Source organism: Gasterosteus aculeatus, chromosome 20 (genome assembly GCF_964276395.1).
Source record: "Gasterosteus aculeatus chromosome 20, fGasAcu3.hap1.1, whole genome shotgun sequence".
In the NCBI taxonomy this organism is placed as follows: domain Eukaryota; kingdom Metazoa; phylum Chordata; class Actinopteri; order Perciformes; family Gasterosteidae; genus Gasterosteus; species Gasterosteus aculeatus.
The window spans coordinates 13,013,599-13,031,079 of NC_135707.1; the positions used below are offsets into that span (position 1 = coordinate 13,013,599).

The window sequence follows — 17,481 nt, forward strand, 5'->3', positions numbered from 1 at the left end:
AGTTGTCGAAACAAACCATGTTAACTTCTGTTTATTTTTGTCAGGGTCAATCACCAAAACCTATTTTTACTTTCACCCCCACTTTCATGAGAAGCAGCAGTGAGTGTAGAGGTAGAACATACAATTAATAGGATATTGTACAATATTTGTCCGTCTTGTTGTGACCCTACACCAGCTCTGTTCAACTGTTAACATCAAGGTCATTGTTGTAACTTTCTCTTGAAACCACAAGATGGTGCTACTTTATTTCTTGTTAGATCAAGACGATTGTTAAGCAGGTGAGTGGAGCGGATACATTGTTTCTCAACAGAATATTGAAACAATGTTATATTGTTAGCAGGAATACAACATTAAACTGGCAACAGTTAAATATGTGAGGAAACTTTGACATAATGCATTGCATAGCCCATCGCTTTGACCAGAACAACCTCAACTAAAGGCCCAAACAAAGCTCATAACCTAACTTAACCACTTTCAAACACAGTTAAAGGGGGTACCGGTGTGTCAGAAGCAGACGCAAAGTGGTAGTGTTCACAGGCTTGTAAATAAGAGGATGAGAGGAAAAAGAAAAACGAGTGGATTTGAAATAAATATGAATGCCATACCACCTTTTCTAGATTAACAGCCTTCTCCTGCAAAAGTAGAATAGCTCCTAACTTAGTTCTAGAATGACTTCATGCTGAACTAAGAATATTAGCATGCAAACACAATTAGAATGTTCTTATTCCAATTTACCAAAAGTAGTAACTAAAAATGAGACTAAATTTTAGATGGAAACTTGGCATGTGTTGAAGCAATCCCCAAATCATATGCTGAAGTTCACCACCCTGATCCTTGTTTATATCCTTTTGATTTCACCGTTTGTTGCAAGACATGAAATTAAACATGATTGCTGTCGTTTTCTGGTTGTGAAAATTGCACCTTTTAAACCTGATCCTCGTATGGCCAAAATTGCTTTGCGATTGTCTTTGCTTGACATTTGTCTGAGCCTTGATTCAGGGTCAGCAAATAGAAGAGAGGAGAAATTTGAAAACACATATTTAGATTCACTATATCACCTTCCATGTGATCTAAGAAATAAAAACAATGACTGATGGTCAACGTTTTATGGGAGACATTACCTGGTTTACTGTTGCAATTTATAATAGGAGCGTGAGCAAATTATATAATAATTCCCTTTTCCCACCGTCAGTGAGGACCAATGGAACCGGGGGGGTTTCAATATTTTCAATACATTAAATAGTAAACATCTCCACATTGTGTCTGCTAAGAATTTATGGTCCTCTGTCTGTGCAGATTGTCCTCGACTCCCTGGTTACTGAAATGAGCACTTTGGATCCAGAGTCATGCTGTCAAACTGGAAAAAGCTTAAAACTATCACTGAAATATCACTGCCTAGACAGTTGTGGTCAAAGTCATAAAAAAAAAAAACTTCATGAATGTTTTTTGTGACGAAGGAGTATCTGTTCCAATCACTCTATCAGAGAAAAATCTGACTTGTAGAAATAACTGTAAACTCAAGAGAGCCATGACATTATGCTCTTTACAAGTGTATGTAAACGTTTGACCACAACTGTATATATGTTGATGACGTGCATATTGATCTATTTGGTGGCTCATTTTGGAATTTTGAACACAATATTTGGATAGAGTGTTAAAGTGTGAACAACATTAAAGGGCCACAGTGGAGCATTTCATAGAAATAAAATATGATATCCCGAACAGTGCTTGTATTACTCAAAACTTTGATGGATCCACAAACATAAGGATCGGATCGACTTCCAGGAGTCGGCTGTGTGTCTCCACTACCCCGGAAGAGAAATACCAAACACTGGCTATAGCTTGAGCCAACTGCAGTTATGAGAAAGGAAGTTTGACAGGTGAACACAATTAATTTTGTTTTTCTTATGGGTTATTGAGGACATGGCGATTGTACGATAGCGGTCACTGCCTTTAATTCCACACTTTGCTGAGGTACTGTCATGCTTGTGGGGTGAATGTAGAAGCTGTCGGTCACCTTAAAGACTCCTCTGCTCCAGAGAGCTTTGATTCCTCGCATCGGAATGGTGTATTCTCCGTAATACACTGAATGTGTCATTATGAAATACAATCCATAAATCAAGAGCATGCAGCGGTTAATTTGACAAAGAGAATATATCTCTTATATAGTGCAAAGTAACGTGTGATATTAGGTCAAATTCACCGTGAGAGGCATCGTTATATTGATCTGCAAATTCAATTTCTATACCAGGGCTTCAATTAACCCAATCACCATCTGTGCCACCAATTTCCCATCTCAAAAATATTTCTCGAGAGGGTGCACACATTTGTGGCTTTTTTTCTCTGGCACCTATAATTGTTATTTAATCGTAACAATGATTGAAGAAAAGGGCAAAGCAGAGAGGGACATTTTAAAAGTAAAAATTCCATTAATTCTACTTTATTTGACAGTACAAAACAAAGTCCTACAGTCAGAAACACCACAAGCCACAGTAGAGCAGTACAGGCTTACCATTGAATTCACCCTTTAGTGTGTTACATGTACCACAAGTATACACAATATATACGGGTTTATGTGTATATGTCCATGGTCTCATTATTCTATGTCATACACAACAATACGATACAAGCCCCTCTACAGTACATTTACTTACACAGATATATCACTTAAATGACTATATATTTATACTACCCACTATTAATTGGCAATTCAATAAAAAGGAGCCTTAAACTGTATTGTAAATATATTTAAAGCATTACGCTTTCTGGATTTTGTGACAATGTCTGTAAATCACCACCCTAAACTATGTGGGTATAATAATACACAATTAAGGTTAAATTAACTAAAATGAAAAGTGCATTGGCACCAACTTACAAATGATGGCGGTGAACCTGGTATAACAATCAAGTGGTCTATTGATTTGACATCGTTTTAGTCTTTGGTTGACTAAATCAGCAGTGCAGCTGATGATGTTTTTATCATCGTGTCAGTGATCCTTTTTTTGAAGTTGCTCGCTCACTTAATAGGCAGATGAACCTTGGGGTTTTTGAACCCATTCAGGATATTTAGAATATATATCCGCCAATGGGATGGAAGGAAAATAAGTCAACACTTGGTAATACTTCCCAACTGCTTTGCTGGTCAGCTTGTGCTTTTAGTTGGTTTATCCGGCGTGAGCCATAGCAGGAACACCGTAAGGGAAAATTACTTTTCTTTTTAAACATTCTAATACTATTAACTTGTAACTAATAAGTCATTTTTCGTTAAGACGAGATGTGAAAAAGCCCAGGTAGTGTTGTGTCATAGTAGTTGTAGGTAATTCAGACGATGTCTTTTGATGTAAACAAAAGTAGGCGTTTTCTTCTTAGGTCTGTCACAATTATATTTACTATAACAGTCTTTTGTAAGAGCAAGTACATATAATAGAATAAACAAGACATGGACTGGGATTCAGTGAAACCTATAACTGTGGCGTTCATGTCTGACTAATAAAAACTATTTTATTTCCAAAAAGTCATCTAATAAACTATTCCAGATGTTGAGTCCATCTGTGGGAAATCTATACGCATGACCAAAAGAAAAATATTTATACTATTTTTGAGAAGAAGCCGCCTGAACACCATGTTACGCGTTTAACTGAATCCCATTCACTAGCGCCAACACAACGGTGGAGAGGATCATTGCACAGTTCCACCACTTCAAAACTAAGTTAAAGCACACTACAATGTCTATGGGGATTTTTTTGTCTGCACGTTTCGATTGCACCTTCCCCCACAACCACCATTGTGATACATCGAAATAGCAGTTTCTGTTCTCTTCATTTTTCTTCAGACCTTTGCTGTGCATTCATTCTTTCATCCACCCAGTGTACAGTCTCTCTCTCTCTCTCTCTCTCTCTCTCTCTCTCTCTCTCTCTCTCTCAGACCACCAACCAGTGTTGCAGCTGTGGGGAAAATAAAATATGTCCATGAAATTAAACAATGCATTATTCTACTACCTCCTTCAATAGGGAGAACATCTAACATCATTGATAAATATTGATCCAAATGTCAAAAGGTTACAGCTGACCACAGCAATAAACAATTTCGGGGATTCAATAAAAATTAAAATGTCTGCACTTACTGTAAACTGCCGAACCTCCCCGTTGTCTACTAAATGGTGCTCCGTCTCTGGGGTGATGGCATAAGCCAGTCTCTGTTTAAGGAGAAGGGTGGATACATTTAAATAGTCTTAAAGTTCGACATTCTAAAAGAACACTTGATCATTTCCATTTAAGTTAAGAGTCGACTCACATCGCAAAACTTTCCAGGCAGAATGCAGAGTTTGTAGATGGCGTAGAGAGGCACCATGGACATTGAGGAAATGGCCAGACACCATCCAACCATGTTAGCCCACGGAGGAAAGGAATAGGTGCCGTAGTTCGGGGGGTTAAACGTGGCGAAGCTCACCACCACCATAAACTATGGAGGAAAAGGATTTAAATGCAAAAAAGCTCAGAGGCGGCATTGGTTCAAAATATTTCCTGTTAATTGTCTATCCTCTTTAATACTGTAATATTCCAACACAAGCATTGTATCACACCTGCATTCACCAGTCACTCTAAACAAAAATGTGAGGTACGAAAGCACAGACTCACCAGCAGGAAACACGGGCTGACAAACTTCCAGCACAGCCTCCAGTACAAGCCGGGGCGCTGGCCGATCATTTCTTCAATGTCGTCACTGAATCGGTCCACTCCTGGAATATATGGAGATACTTTGATACATTTGAACGACATGTATTGAGAATCTCTAAACAATGTAAAGACAGTAGGTGACTAAAGTATCATTGTGGAGTCATTTTTAATAAGCCACTGCAATTTTTGCTTCATCACAGCTTCTTTTTTTTCCAGCTCACCTGGCTCTACTTTTTTTTATTTTATTTTTTTATTCATGCCTGGAAGGCATCTCTCACTGAAAAGGAATATGTCCAGACACACTGCCAGGTATTCAGCACAGCTCAATGTATTTATCCAGAGGACAGCGGAACAAAAGACCACAGTGGCCAGAGGTCAAAGGTTCCTCTCAGCAGTTATGAGGATGGGGGGAAAAAAGATCCGCCAAGCCGTAGGCTTGATTTATCTGGCTTGCCAAGGTCAGGACCCACCAAAGTGGTGCAATATGCTGACCCCACCTGGGGGCGTAGTTAGGATTTATCCCTCCGTGGATCCCTCTACAGTCCAGTTTCAGTAGACATGAGACAAGAAACCCCATACGGAAGGTCAGGGAAACCTTCTTCCCTGACCTTTTCATGGTTTTTTGTTAATATTCTGTGCCTGCTGCATTATGTGGTTGTGCTGTAACAAGTGGAGGCTGTTTTTACTATACAAGTTAAGTCTTTCTTATGTGTTGTACGGCTAGAGTGCTTGATAATAATCCCCAAGCTCTGTATCGTATGCAAAGACAAACAGTAATTTAGAGATTTTGTGTATTGGACGATTGAAACATAAACAATATAGCATTGTAAAGATTGTCACAAAGAGAGCAATTGACTTGAGGTCACCCCTACTTGCCACCCACCACAATTGTTCCCCAGCTGCAGTTTACTTTATGTGGTGCGTTATCTCACTGCCGAGTTAAAACATTTGCAGCATCAACGGTGTTCGAAAGGCCGTCAACTCGACCTCACTGAGCTCTAATGAGCAGCACAGCTTCAGTGTCCTTTTACTTTTAGAGTGAATGAAGATGCCCAAACCACTAGAAGGAATAGGCCCTTTAGCTGCAGCCACCGTACGTCTAATGCAACTATGCGACCATCCTGTGGCACAGCACAGCTATAACAAATGATTCCTTATCAAACCCTTGATATGGCATCAGCTTTGTCGGTCATGAAAACATAATTCATCGGGTTTTCATTCCTCTTTTCTGCTGTCCATCTCTCTCACCATAGAACCATGCGATGCCGATGGCTTCAATAAGCACTCCAAAGAGAATCGATGTTCCTGCCGCAAAGTGATCCAGCAGAGTGAACACATACATCCCGCCCTGGAGAGACAAGTGTACGATCATGGTGTTTTTAAAATAAGCTCAACGGATAATACGGGAAGACGAATCTGATGATACAGTTGATGCAAATGACAAAATGTTTGTGGGAAAGAGTAAGACTGCTCCGTGGAATACGTACATTTGTAACACAGAAGAGGGATATGAGAAACGTGGAGACAACAATGAAGAGGGTGAACAGCTCTCTGTGCTTGTGGAGGCATTTGAACTCGTCAATTAGACCCGTGATCACCGATTCCATCCCGCCCATCTACAACAGAAGATAGTGAGGAATTGGATTAAAGCACAAGGTCAGCGGGTCACAGTAGATGTAGCACATGGATGCATTCATGAGGGATGATGCCTAATATAAGTGGATCCCAACAGTTCGGGCATTTTGCGTTATTGAGTTCAAAATGAAACAGACTAGTTAAGGATGATTTTAAGCCTAGTCGAATTTCCAGGAATGACTTCTGAGGGGTTTTATACTTACAGCACTGTCAATTCCAAGAGTCAACAGCATGATGAAGAAGATAACAGCCCACACGGATGATCCAGGCAACGTCGCAATCGCTTCTGGGTAAATGACAAACACCAAACCAGCACCTACGGAACAAATTCAAGCATGGGGAGGTAGAAAAGGGCAAAAAACACAAACAAACCAGGCATTTGGAACATCAAAGCTTTGTCAAAAGTAGGAAAAATAATACCGTACCGTCTCTGGCAACTTTGTCCAGGGCGACATTGTGCTTGTGGGACATGTACCCAAGGAAGGAGAAGACCACGAAGCCGGAAAAGAAGCTGGTCAAGGAGTTGATGGAGCTTGTGATGATCGCGTCTCTGGATAGATAAATAAAATAATAAGAGGTGAAATAAAACAACAGTACAGGAGGATTTTGTAATGAATGAATGAATGGATTAGTAAGATGGTCCATGATTTGCCTATTATGTGTGTCTGCCTGCTGTCTGTTTGGACTTTAACTTACCTCAATTAAGGAAAGAATACTAAGGACTTAGTGTGTAAGAATGTGTGAAAGGGACGCGAGGAGTCTAAGATCTAGTCTGCAGATAATGTGCAAAGCCGTCCATCATTTTTAAATTCAGACATATTGGCCAAATATGTTGACGGTGGTTTTGCGTTTGGCTTATGGAGGAATCAGTTATCAGAAACAGACAAATAAAAAAACAGACAGAGATAAAACCTGCTGATTTTCAAAGAGTGCGACGGTTTTGATTGTTGTTCCGGCTGTCCGTGGCCCAGCGTGGTGTCAAAGAGACATAGCGGGTTTCAAGGAGCTTCAAAGGTTATTGTAATTCACCTGCTTATGGGTCGTGTGTGTGTTTGTGTATGTGTGTTAAGCAACTCCCAGTCCCCTGTCTGTCCCTGTGTACCCCCCCCCCCCCTCCCTCATTCTTTGCCGCGTGTGTTTGTACCTGTAACAGTTGTTGCTGAATTTGTTGTAGCTGGAAAAGGCGATTAGCACACCAAACCCCACTCCCAGAGAGAAACAGATCTGTGTTGCTGCCTCGATCCAGACCTGGGGAGCAACAGAACAAGCGCACTTGTGTGAAGCGTCAGACAAAAGGCACAGGAGAGGGAAAAAAGCCATTATTAGGGATAATTGCAGGAAACTCATTCAACAGCAGTAGATGAAAGACGCGCTTGAATACGGGGGGTAATTTTGCAAATTACTGCTTCATGAATCTATCTAATCTAATTCCCCAATTGCTGCCATGCATCTCTCTGTCCCTCTTCTCGCTTTCGCTCTCATTCTGCATAACCGAGTTCTTTAGTCCTGCATACATACTTATCAAGCTCTTTGGTGTTGTGATAGCAGCTTTCACAGATGAGGAACGTATTAGATATAGGAAACAAACAAGTATTTTCTCCATTTTTTCTAACAGCACTTTATATTGTAAACCAACGTTGCAATGGTAATCAATGGGAAATGGACTTTATATATATATATATATATATATATATATATATATATCAGGCCTTTCTGGTCTTCAAACAGTGATTCACACCCATAGGAGCAATTTGTGGTTCAGTATATTGACATGTAGACTGAAAGAGCTGACCATCGAACCCTGCAACCGCCCTAATTAAAGAACTTTGTGTGTTCCCCAATTATATATATTGTCATACATCTCATTCATTTATTTTGTTTATTTATCAAGTTATTCTTTCTTATCCCATCTTTTTTGTGATAATGAAACACAGTCAGATAATATTAAAAATAAAGTCAATATTGCCTTTGCTTCCAGGCACTCACTCATTGCTGCTGGCAATCCTTAAACAGGGAAGTTACATCATTATGTTTGCAGTTGTAAAAAAAAAAAAAGAACAGTTGCGACTCACCTTGGCGTCACAGAGTTTGAGGAAGTCCACAGAGAGGTAGGCCTTAATGCCATCAATGGCTCCAGGCAGGGTGACTCCACGGAGCAGAAGCACAGTCAGGACCACGTAGGGCATTGTGGCCGTGATCCACACGACCTGAACGGGTTGCACGCACACACACACACACACACACACACACACACACACACACACACACACACACACACACGCAGAACACTGTCACGCTAGCAGGACTCCGATGATGAGCGTTCAGTGCACGGGCAGAATGAAGGCACGTCGGCATACAGACACAGCTAGACCATCCAATCATTATATTTGGGCCAGATGAAATGACTGGACAAGGTTATTACCGTTCTAAAACAGCCACATAGTTTTGTTTTCTTATTTGTTAAAACCTGCTTTAAAGAGTTGTTTTGAGAAGGGCTCTATTGAGGTAATCAGAGTATTACACCACCTGCACCAGGCGGCCGTCTGCATGCTTCCCAGTTTGAACTAAAACAAACGAAATAACTAAAACTAAACTAGACTTGAATTAAACAAAGAAGAGTAACAGCACGAGAGCAAAGACAAGTAGGTTACTGTTGTAGATGAGGGCCGCAGCACCTATTCAAGCCACCTGAAAGAAAGGCTACTACTTTCAATTAGGAATATTATGCGAAAGGAAACTGAACTGAAAGTAAAGCGTCTCAATACTTTTTTCCACCAGCTTAGAGAGCATGAAAAACTTTAAAATGTGTTTTGCTGCTATGGAAAACATATTTGCTTTGCTCTGGTATCAAAAATTCGATAAAACAATACTTTTATGGGTTTCACATACAAGAAACATGGGGGTTGTAAAAATTCCTACCTTGCCAGAAGTCTTGACTCCCTTCCAGAGACTAAAGTAGAGCAGAACAATCACCACGGCTAGACAGGAAGTCAACTGCCAACGTGGTCGGCCCAGATCATCAATACCATTACTGTCCTGAATGTGGAGCACCCCTCGTCTAGGGAAAGAGAGTGTTCAGTCGTTGATTTACAGCAGGCCTACAAAGCAATCTAGCTCTGTACCTGCAGCTTCATTGGTGACCAGAGACATGTAAGCGCCGGTTGCTTGAAAATGTTGGAACTTAGTAAAGTTAAATGTCTCAAAGATCGTGACAGACGAATAGAAAAACTGCACTGGCAACAAAAGGTAACGTGTTGTTGATGTTTCACCTGGAATACAGAACATTGCTGAGTATGTGAGCCGGGTCATTTCAGACAAATGGATTAGGATGTTTAACACTGTTGGACTGATGTGGTCAAATTGTCTGCAGGTGGTTCTGCGTAAACGGCACCAGCACACTGCTATTTCAACCAGCCTGGATCACATGTCACAAACTGTCAGGAGATAGATACACCCTCACCCCCCCCTTTCCATACTGTTGGCGGAGACATCTGTTCGCTTTTAGAACTTCGGACTCAGCTTAATTTAAATGCATCCAAACTTTAGATCCATTCTGAGGAAAACTGTTGTACTTTGGATTATCTAATGTCTTTTATTTGGGATTACTCATAAATTGGTATTCTAAGACATTACAAGTCTATTCAGTTTTATCTTTTGGCCGCCACATTTTCTTCGCCCTATAAAGCACACACATGTGGTTGCAGCTATTGTGAGATTGTGGTAGTTTCCTGTGGACATTGTGCATTGGAGATATAAAGCCGAAGCGTTTGGACAAATACACACATTCTGATGTCCATACATCAGTCCTAATCTTCTTTTTGGTCTCTGCCACATCTCACATTCACAATTAGCTGCTCAGTTCTTTGAAGAGTGGACGGCGGTGCAAACTGACTTTTCATCTGTGTAATTGTGTTTTCTTGAATATGAAAAAAATACATCCCCAAAAATATGAATCAATAAACATTACAGCCCGAGTTCAGCCCGACTTACTCAAAGTACTCCTGAGCAGGGGTTGCCTTGTAAATGTCACCGATTGAGCTGTTGTCAGCCCAGTCGGAGCAGTTAGGACTGTTCCAAGTATTGTTGCAATGGACCCACGGCAGCTCGCTAGTAAACGAGGAGAAGAGGTAGAACAGCGCCCAGGAGATGATGACATTATAGTAGAAACCGACGTAGAGGGAAATGAGGATCACTGTAAACCCTACACCTGTTGGGGGCACACAAATGAATCACATTTATAGGCATTAAAGACAGAGATGTATTGATTGGAAGAGGAGAGACTGTGTTCAATACATGAATCAGCACCATTGACCATCCTTCATGCCACTGCCATGGCAACAGTGCTCTTACTGTTCCTGCAAACATTTGGAGGTTGGCTACTTGTCCCATGTACTGGAAACTGGACACTCCAACCCCAGCGACTACCTTACTGCATGTGAATAAGTTATAAATGCCAAAAGCTTGATCAGCTGCAGTAAATAGCTTCATACATACACGAGAGGATTCCTGCCGTGTTCTAATACATGTTAATTGTCTTGCTCGGGGAAACAAAACGTTATGTTTCCTTGGATGTTGGCCACCTTTTCACACTTGCATGCAACACACACGTTTAGCATACTGGATGCTTTTATCATGCACCCCACAGTAAACAGTGACAGTGCTAATCCTAACAGGTATGTTTTTGAATCTCACTTATTTCAGCACAGACACCCGGGTCATAATCCTGCAAACATAACAGCTGTGTGTGTCGTAGGCTAACTCACCATTGTTTGACCTCAAAAAGCCATAGTGCCGTTTATATAAAAATAAAACTTTTAGATTATCACTTTATTGCAGGAATGTTTTTAAACTAATGAAATTATGATGTTATAGTATTTGGTCATAAGGAGCAGAAACAGTACTATCTTCCAAATACGGTTCATAATTAACACCGACTAGATCCTGACAGATTACACCACCAGAGCGCACGCCGCGAGCCGTTTCTCACTCAGTATGACGACAGCAGCCTATGAAACACGGCCCGCAGTCTCACAGGAAGCACAGCGGCTTCTGAAGATTGCCTCTTCATGCCTCTAATTATCAACACATCTACCCTTTCTATACATCTGAAACAATGTCCTCTTCCAAGGCGAAATGTAATTGTTATCTCTTGCCAAGTGGCATGACCGACAGTGTGCCTTATTGATTCCCCCTGTGATGTGGATGTGATATTTGTCCAGGGAGCGATGCCTCTTATTAGCGCCACATGAGGCCAAGCCATCCCTCCCTCTCTCCCGCTTAGTCGGCCTTTCTTTGGCATTTTTTTCAAATGCATTGATCCTGAGAGGAAACCAGCTTGTTGATCAGAATAATTACTGTCAATACGGGAACGTGTATGTGTACATTTGAATAATTATCATCATCCCCCTGCTGAGAGACAGAGAGAGAGTGAAACGTGTGATTAGAACGTCAACCTGCTCAGCGTGTCCCCTGACAGACGGCACAAGTTCAGGAGGCGCACACACACACACACACACACACAAAGACAGTGGAGCAACAGCTGGTCTTTGTGCAACTATGGCGTTTGAGGCTCAATTTCTGTTGCATCTTTAAATTCATATGGCGATGTTAAAAATGCACCTTAGGAGAAAGAACAAATACACTCGCATCACACTCTGCAGACTGTGCGTAGAGAATATAAAGTTGAACCAAGCAAAGCGTGTTATTATATTTCCAACCAATGACTTTGCTCAGAAGCAATTGGTCTAAATGTTTGTTTTTCCATTAGTGCACGTTTGGGTGGCTTTCTCCCGAACTGCGCTTTGCTTATCGACGTGTGGATAAGTACCCCTCGCCACTGTTTGACAGAAGGATTTGGACAATCAGGACAAGAGTCTAAAAGCCCAATTTTCATTTGCTTTCCATCTGAGTGCCAACAGAGCCTGATGTTCTGTGGAGGATAAACAATGCCTGCCGCCCAGCTCTACGCCACAGACGAGGAGACAAAGGGGACTGGCAGGTGGACAGACAGGCAGGTGGACAGACAGGCAGGTGGGCAGACCAGCAGACAGAAACACGTGCAGATGTTAAAAAGTCTGTTATCAGACACATGGGCATGTGAATAGCATGACGGATATTTAGAATGCGTGTGAAAGCATTCCTGTTCGAGCGTCATGTGACCATTTCCTACCTTTAAATATGGGACAGATCTTCCAGACTCCTGCTGCCCCCTCCCTGTTATACTGTCCCAGAGCCAGCTCCATGTAGAAGAGAGGCATGCCTGCTATCACCATGAAGAACAGGTATGGCACGAGGAACGCACCTACGCGCGCACACACACACACACACACACACACACACACACACACACGAATCAAACGTCAGTGCAGTTAAAGTAGGAAATATGGCGGCTATTAAAACTTTTTAACCTATTAAAATTAAAAAAATTCCTTGTGTTCAGGCCCCTTGGTGCCGACCACCAAACACAACGTCTCTCTCTCTCCCCCTTAAATATGCTGCCAGAAATGAAAAGCATAACATGCAACAAGTAATAATAAAGAGAAAAATATTGGGGTTTAGTTACTCAAATAAAACTGTCCTTTCCCTTGAAAAAGATACAGGTGTGACAGCATGCCAGATTCGGGGGAGATATAAGCCTGGACTACGGCTGCAGTATTATTTATAGCTCCTCAACGTAATGGCAGCTCTATGTTAAACAGCCATAATTAGTGGCAGTGATTGTTAGAGCTAATCTATTCAGAGCAGCTGTGGTGGTTTTTCCCCTATTTTGATCTCTGTAAAAGGGGGAAAAAAACTCAAACAGCAACCAACAAAAACAAGGAACACGCACACAAACTTCGACCTGAATACATGTGCAAATAGTCTGTGAATGAATGTGAGTTAAGTGCATGAACCCATCGACGGGCGCTCTCTTCATCAACTGCGCCCCTTTATCCCATCTCACCTCCTCCATTTTTATAGCACAGGTAGGGAAATCTCCAGACGTTGGCGAGGTCCACGGCAAATCCGATCACAGACAGGAGGAAGTCGATTTTCTTCCCCCAGGTCTCCCTCTCCTCCTCCCCACTGGAGTTAATCTGAGTCGGGGCCGGAGCCACGATGGCGCTCGAGGTGAACTGAACCCCGTTCTGTTCCTTCACCAGGGTCAGCTCCACCTAGAGACATTGAGTGGTTCAGAATCAATCCAATTCAAAAGGGCAATTTGAAGTCTCTTTTAGTGATCAAAGCATCACCACTGCATTATTCTCTTAAACTCATGTCAGACAGCGGCTATCAACTCTTTATGCATCAGGCGTTACATGCAGTCCTACGAGCAGTTAAGACTAGATTTGACATAAGACGCCATTCAATCCATTTTAGGGTACAGAAAATGTGGCTTTCGCTACTATTGCAGTCATTTTCCCCACCCTGCGTGATGGATTACTGAGATAAGAGATAAGAGATAAATGAACATAATTAAGAAGCTTAGTGTCGTTAATTTGTTTTTGTTTGTTCTATCAGCATGAATTGCATGCCATTATTCCACTGCCTTTGTAAGCTACGCACTAACCTCCTTAGGGCCCATGGTGTCGGAGGGGGGCTTTTCCGGGGCTACAAGCGAGGACATCAGGGCGACGGGGTCTCAGGCTTCGGAGGTGAGATCTCGCTGGTTGTGGAGGAGGAAGGAGAAATCTATTTTGGAGGGGAACTGGGTTACAATTGCAAATGTAACCACACTTAATCAGGTTAGCACGACATTTAGCGTAAACATGTTTTTTTTAAAAACAGTATAGGAGATAATCACAGGAGACAAACAATGTCGTTATATACATTCAGATCTGTCGATGTTTTTGAGTGACACCTGGTTTGACGCAGACGGATTAGGAGGAGAGTGGAGATGAGCAGAGTCTGCAATGAGTCTGCATGTAACAGAATGGCATGGGGAGCGTCTCCACCAGGCCATCACAGCATGCTCCTTTCATTTCACACTTGTTGATCGCCATTTTGCTCAGATTTGGCCCAGTATCTACTAACCCTGTTAACGTCAACATGTCCAGCTAATTTTGACCAGATTTCCCCCTAAAAACGTTTCACTAAAATAATATTAAAGTTAATATAGCTAAATAATGTTTTATATTTTGTACATTTTTTTTTGCTTTTTAATGTGGCTATTTAAAATTACAGATGAAAACATCTAGTCTGTTGAAATGGGAATATACATATTTTCAAAAACATTAAAATTGTAAAATGTTTTGATCATCTTCATATTTAAACCATTCCACTGAATTTAATAATTTGTTCAGTAAATTTCACCATTACATTTTATATAAATACATGCATACACATGCACAATAATAAAGTGTATAATAATAGGAAATATGTGTTACGTCACAAAATAAATATATTTAAAGGAAACAAAAGCACTCACCTTTAAAATATGTCACGCAAAAGCTCCTCCACCGGTCAGTTTAAACAATTTAATTCCAGGCGTGCTGAGGCTCTTCAGTGTGCTGCAAACTGATGCTGACCATATTCACCTGGACCGTCCTCGATATTTCAGACTCAAACCAAGTTTAAAGCATACATTTTTTTTCTTTTTTTTTAGAAACTGAAAGAATAAAAAAACGACAGTAAGAGATTTACATCCACAATAGGACAGGAGACGAGGAGGAAGACAGAAAAAGTCTGTGGCAGTTCTAGAAAGCCCCTCACAGCGAGACACACAGATCTCACAGCACCCTGTGGTCTGGTATGGAGATCTGTCTGCAATACCACTCTTGTATGAGAATCAATCAACAACAACCCCCCCACCCACCCCAACCTATCGCCGTCACTCCTCCCTTCCTCCCACCCTCCGTACTCACCTCCTCCTCTCTCCCACATCATTGCATTTTCTTCTCAGCTGATTAAGGCACTTTCCCTGAATGACTTTTCCCTCGTGTCTGTAAATCTGTGAAGTAAACACAAGCAAACATTACGCTGCAAGCAGCATCGATCGGGCCCCTCGCACCTCTGCACACAACGAGGGTGCTGGCAGGACTCTGGTTGAAGCACAAAATAATTTCTGTGACCATCAGGCCATTTTGCAAGGCCTTAAGCGTTGACTAAAGCTCCGAATGCAATTAGAAATGTGCGCCTGTAAATATCTATAAAACAGTGAATGTTTGTATCATTACAGAGTGCCAAAGAAAATGCAGTTATCACAACCAATGGGTTGTTTGTGCAGGTGGCTCTGACAATCACCGCTTAGGGACCCGCAGCGGAAGGAGTTGAGGAGAAAAAGCAGAATGTATATTTCCGTGTGGAAAAAGACAAACATCTTTTTGGAGAGAAACAAATGTAACGCCAAAGTTGAGTTCATAAAGTACAATCTGGAATCTACAACAGCAATAGGTGCAGCTTGATATATATATATATATATACTTCAGGTTGCATTGAATTGCTTTACATTACACACCAAACAAACAAACAATTCAATGTACTGTTACTGAAAACTCTACATTCAAGCGTTTCAGAATTATTTTTCATTCAATTTTTGCTCTCAAAACATCTTACTTTGCACATATTTAGATCAGAGAAGTCTTTTTTTGTGGGGAGTTCAGTTTTTGGACTGCGGCAATTGTAGAGCTGCTTGGCTGTCAGTAGGTGGCGCTATGACCATGAGTTGATATTAGCATGCCGAGGTCCACAACTCATCAAGCATGTCAAGTTTGGGACGTTTTGACCAACTGCAGTCAAGTTAAAACAGATGTATGATGGCAAACCAAATGACAACACAAGCATGGAGTTCCATGAAAGCTCAACTTTTACATACATACATTTACAAATCATCGAGGCCTTATGGCTTTACTGAGCTCTTTGAAACAATTGCATAGGAGGAGTTAAAGTTACGTTCGGTAATGTCTGGAACTGGCAAAAAAAAACTTCAGGTTGGCTTGAAAACGTGCTCCTTAGAGAATTATTAAGATATGAAGGTATGTGTCTTTACTTGAGCTTTTTGTTTTTTGTGGCACAGCATTCCACAAAAAGCATTATGAGGATCTTAACGTCCACTTACTAGTAGGAGGCACTACGACTGGGATTACAAATAGTGCGTCATTGTTTACATACTTGGAGTTGCAAACATGTCAAATTTGAAAAAACAAACACCTGACCATGTACAGTGGAGTTACATCAATTTACGTATTTATGTCGAAAGATCAAACTTCTGTTCCCTCTTAACACATTCTTATAATCTTCAGCGTGATGCTTTATTAAGGTCTTAAGGCTTTTCTCACCACATTTTAAGTGTATCAGATTCATCTGTAGTTGGAGGATGTGAAAGTGCACGAGCGTTAACTGTCTAATGCCACTAGAAGGCGCTATTACTGTGTGAGATCAAGTCAGGAAGGCATGAGATAAACGTTCTGGGAGATCTAAATCGTGATTACACTCTACAGTGAACCCTTAAGGTGTCACAATGGTGGGACAGCTGTGGTTAAATAATCAATAAACAAATAACCAAAGCGGTTAAATGTCATGTTTGATAAATTGAGTCCTAAACAAGGGTATAAACCCCCCCCCCATGAGAAAGCAATTTAAAGCCCCTGAAATCTTGGCTTCCCATCTTTACCGCTTTTCTAAATCACTTTAGATGTTTATTATTATACATCAAGACGTGGTAGAAGCTTGTGGAAAGTCAAAAGCATCTTAAGCGTGTTTGTGATCATAATAAAATACAAGCCATGAGCACAGACAGGAGTTCAATGACTCGATCCAGCTGGAAAGGTGAGCGAGGAAGTCTGACAAGCGTCTTGGTGTAAAGAGAAGCTTTTAATACACATTAGAGCTCCACACTGTCCAAACTGGAGGTCCGGGGGGGGAGGGGGGGCAGAAAGCACATGTTAAAGGAATTCACACTCCCTCTCAGCCTGTCAGCAGGAAGATACACATAGTATGATTGGGGACAGCCGTGTCTCCATTTATGGCGACACTGAGCCATTGTGAACTATAGAGGTCAGCGAGAGACCACGAGAACTCAAGAGTGCATGAGATGCATTTATCCCCCAACACAGGACTGTGTGTGTGTGTGTGTCGTACTTTACACAAACAACCCAACAACTGTTATCAGATTGTGATTCAGACACGGCCGGATCCTGTATATGGGAGTAAATGATGCGCTCTTTTTCCAAAACAGGGTCCTGCCTACTTC

The 17,481-nt window shown here is 41.3% G+C and overlaps 1 protein-coding gene across 3 annotated transcripts; it reads right to left on the reverse strand.

Moving 5' to 3' along the window:
- Window positions 1-2,415: 2,415 nt before the first annotated feature.
- slc6a3 (solute carrier family 6 member 3) lies at window positions 2,416-15,073 on the reverse strand. Of its 3 annotated transcripts, none has more exons than XM_040165288.2 (16): window positions 14,719-15,073; window positions 13,861-13,982; window positions 13,255-13,465; window positions 12,481-12,612; window positions 10,302-10,518; window positions 9,231-9,369; window positions 8,384-8,518; window positions 7,456-7,559; window positions 6,737-6,861; window positions 6,515-6,627; window positions 6,164-6,292; window positions 5,925-6,024; window positions 4,638-4,738; window positions 4,294-4,461; window positions 4,124-4,195; window positions 2,416-3,944 (listed from the first exon to the last, which is right to left on the reverse strand). In XM_040165288.2, the coding sequence occupies exons 2-16, from the start codon at window positions 13,915-13,917 to the stop codon at window positions 3,921-3,923; spliced, it is 1,827 nt and encodes a 608-aa protein (XP_040021222.2). In that variant the 5' UTR covers window positions 13,918-13,982; window positions 14,719-15,073; the 3' UTR covers window positions 2,416-3,920. The 3 variants fall into 3 exon arrangements, with proteins under 3 accessions (XP_040021222.2, XP_040021223.2, XP_077950282.1); XM_040165289.2 differs by having other exon boundaries at window positions 13,861-13,956; window positions 14,719-15,043; XM_078094156.1 differs by lacking the exon at window positions 14,719-15,073 and having other exon boundaries at window positions 13,861-13,998.
- Window positions 15,074-17,481: the final 2,408 nt, after the last annotated feature.

Excerpts from the sequence above, each read along its gene's own strand:
- slc6a3 (XM_040165288.2), bottom strand. The coding sequence starts at position 13,917 with ATGTCCTCGCTTGTAGCCCCGGAAAAGCCCCCCTCCGACACCATGGGC. Across the intron at positions 10,519-12,480 it reads GATCTGTCCCATATTTAAAG|GTGTAGGGTTTACAGTGATC; the intron begins GTAGGAAATGGT and ends TGCCCCCAACAG. Across the intron at positions 6,862-7,455 it reads TTCAGCAACAACTGTTACAG|AGACGCGATCATCACAAGCT; the intron begins GTACAAACACAC and ends TTATCTATCCAG.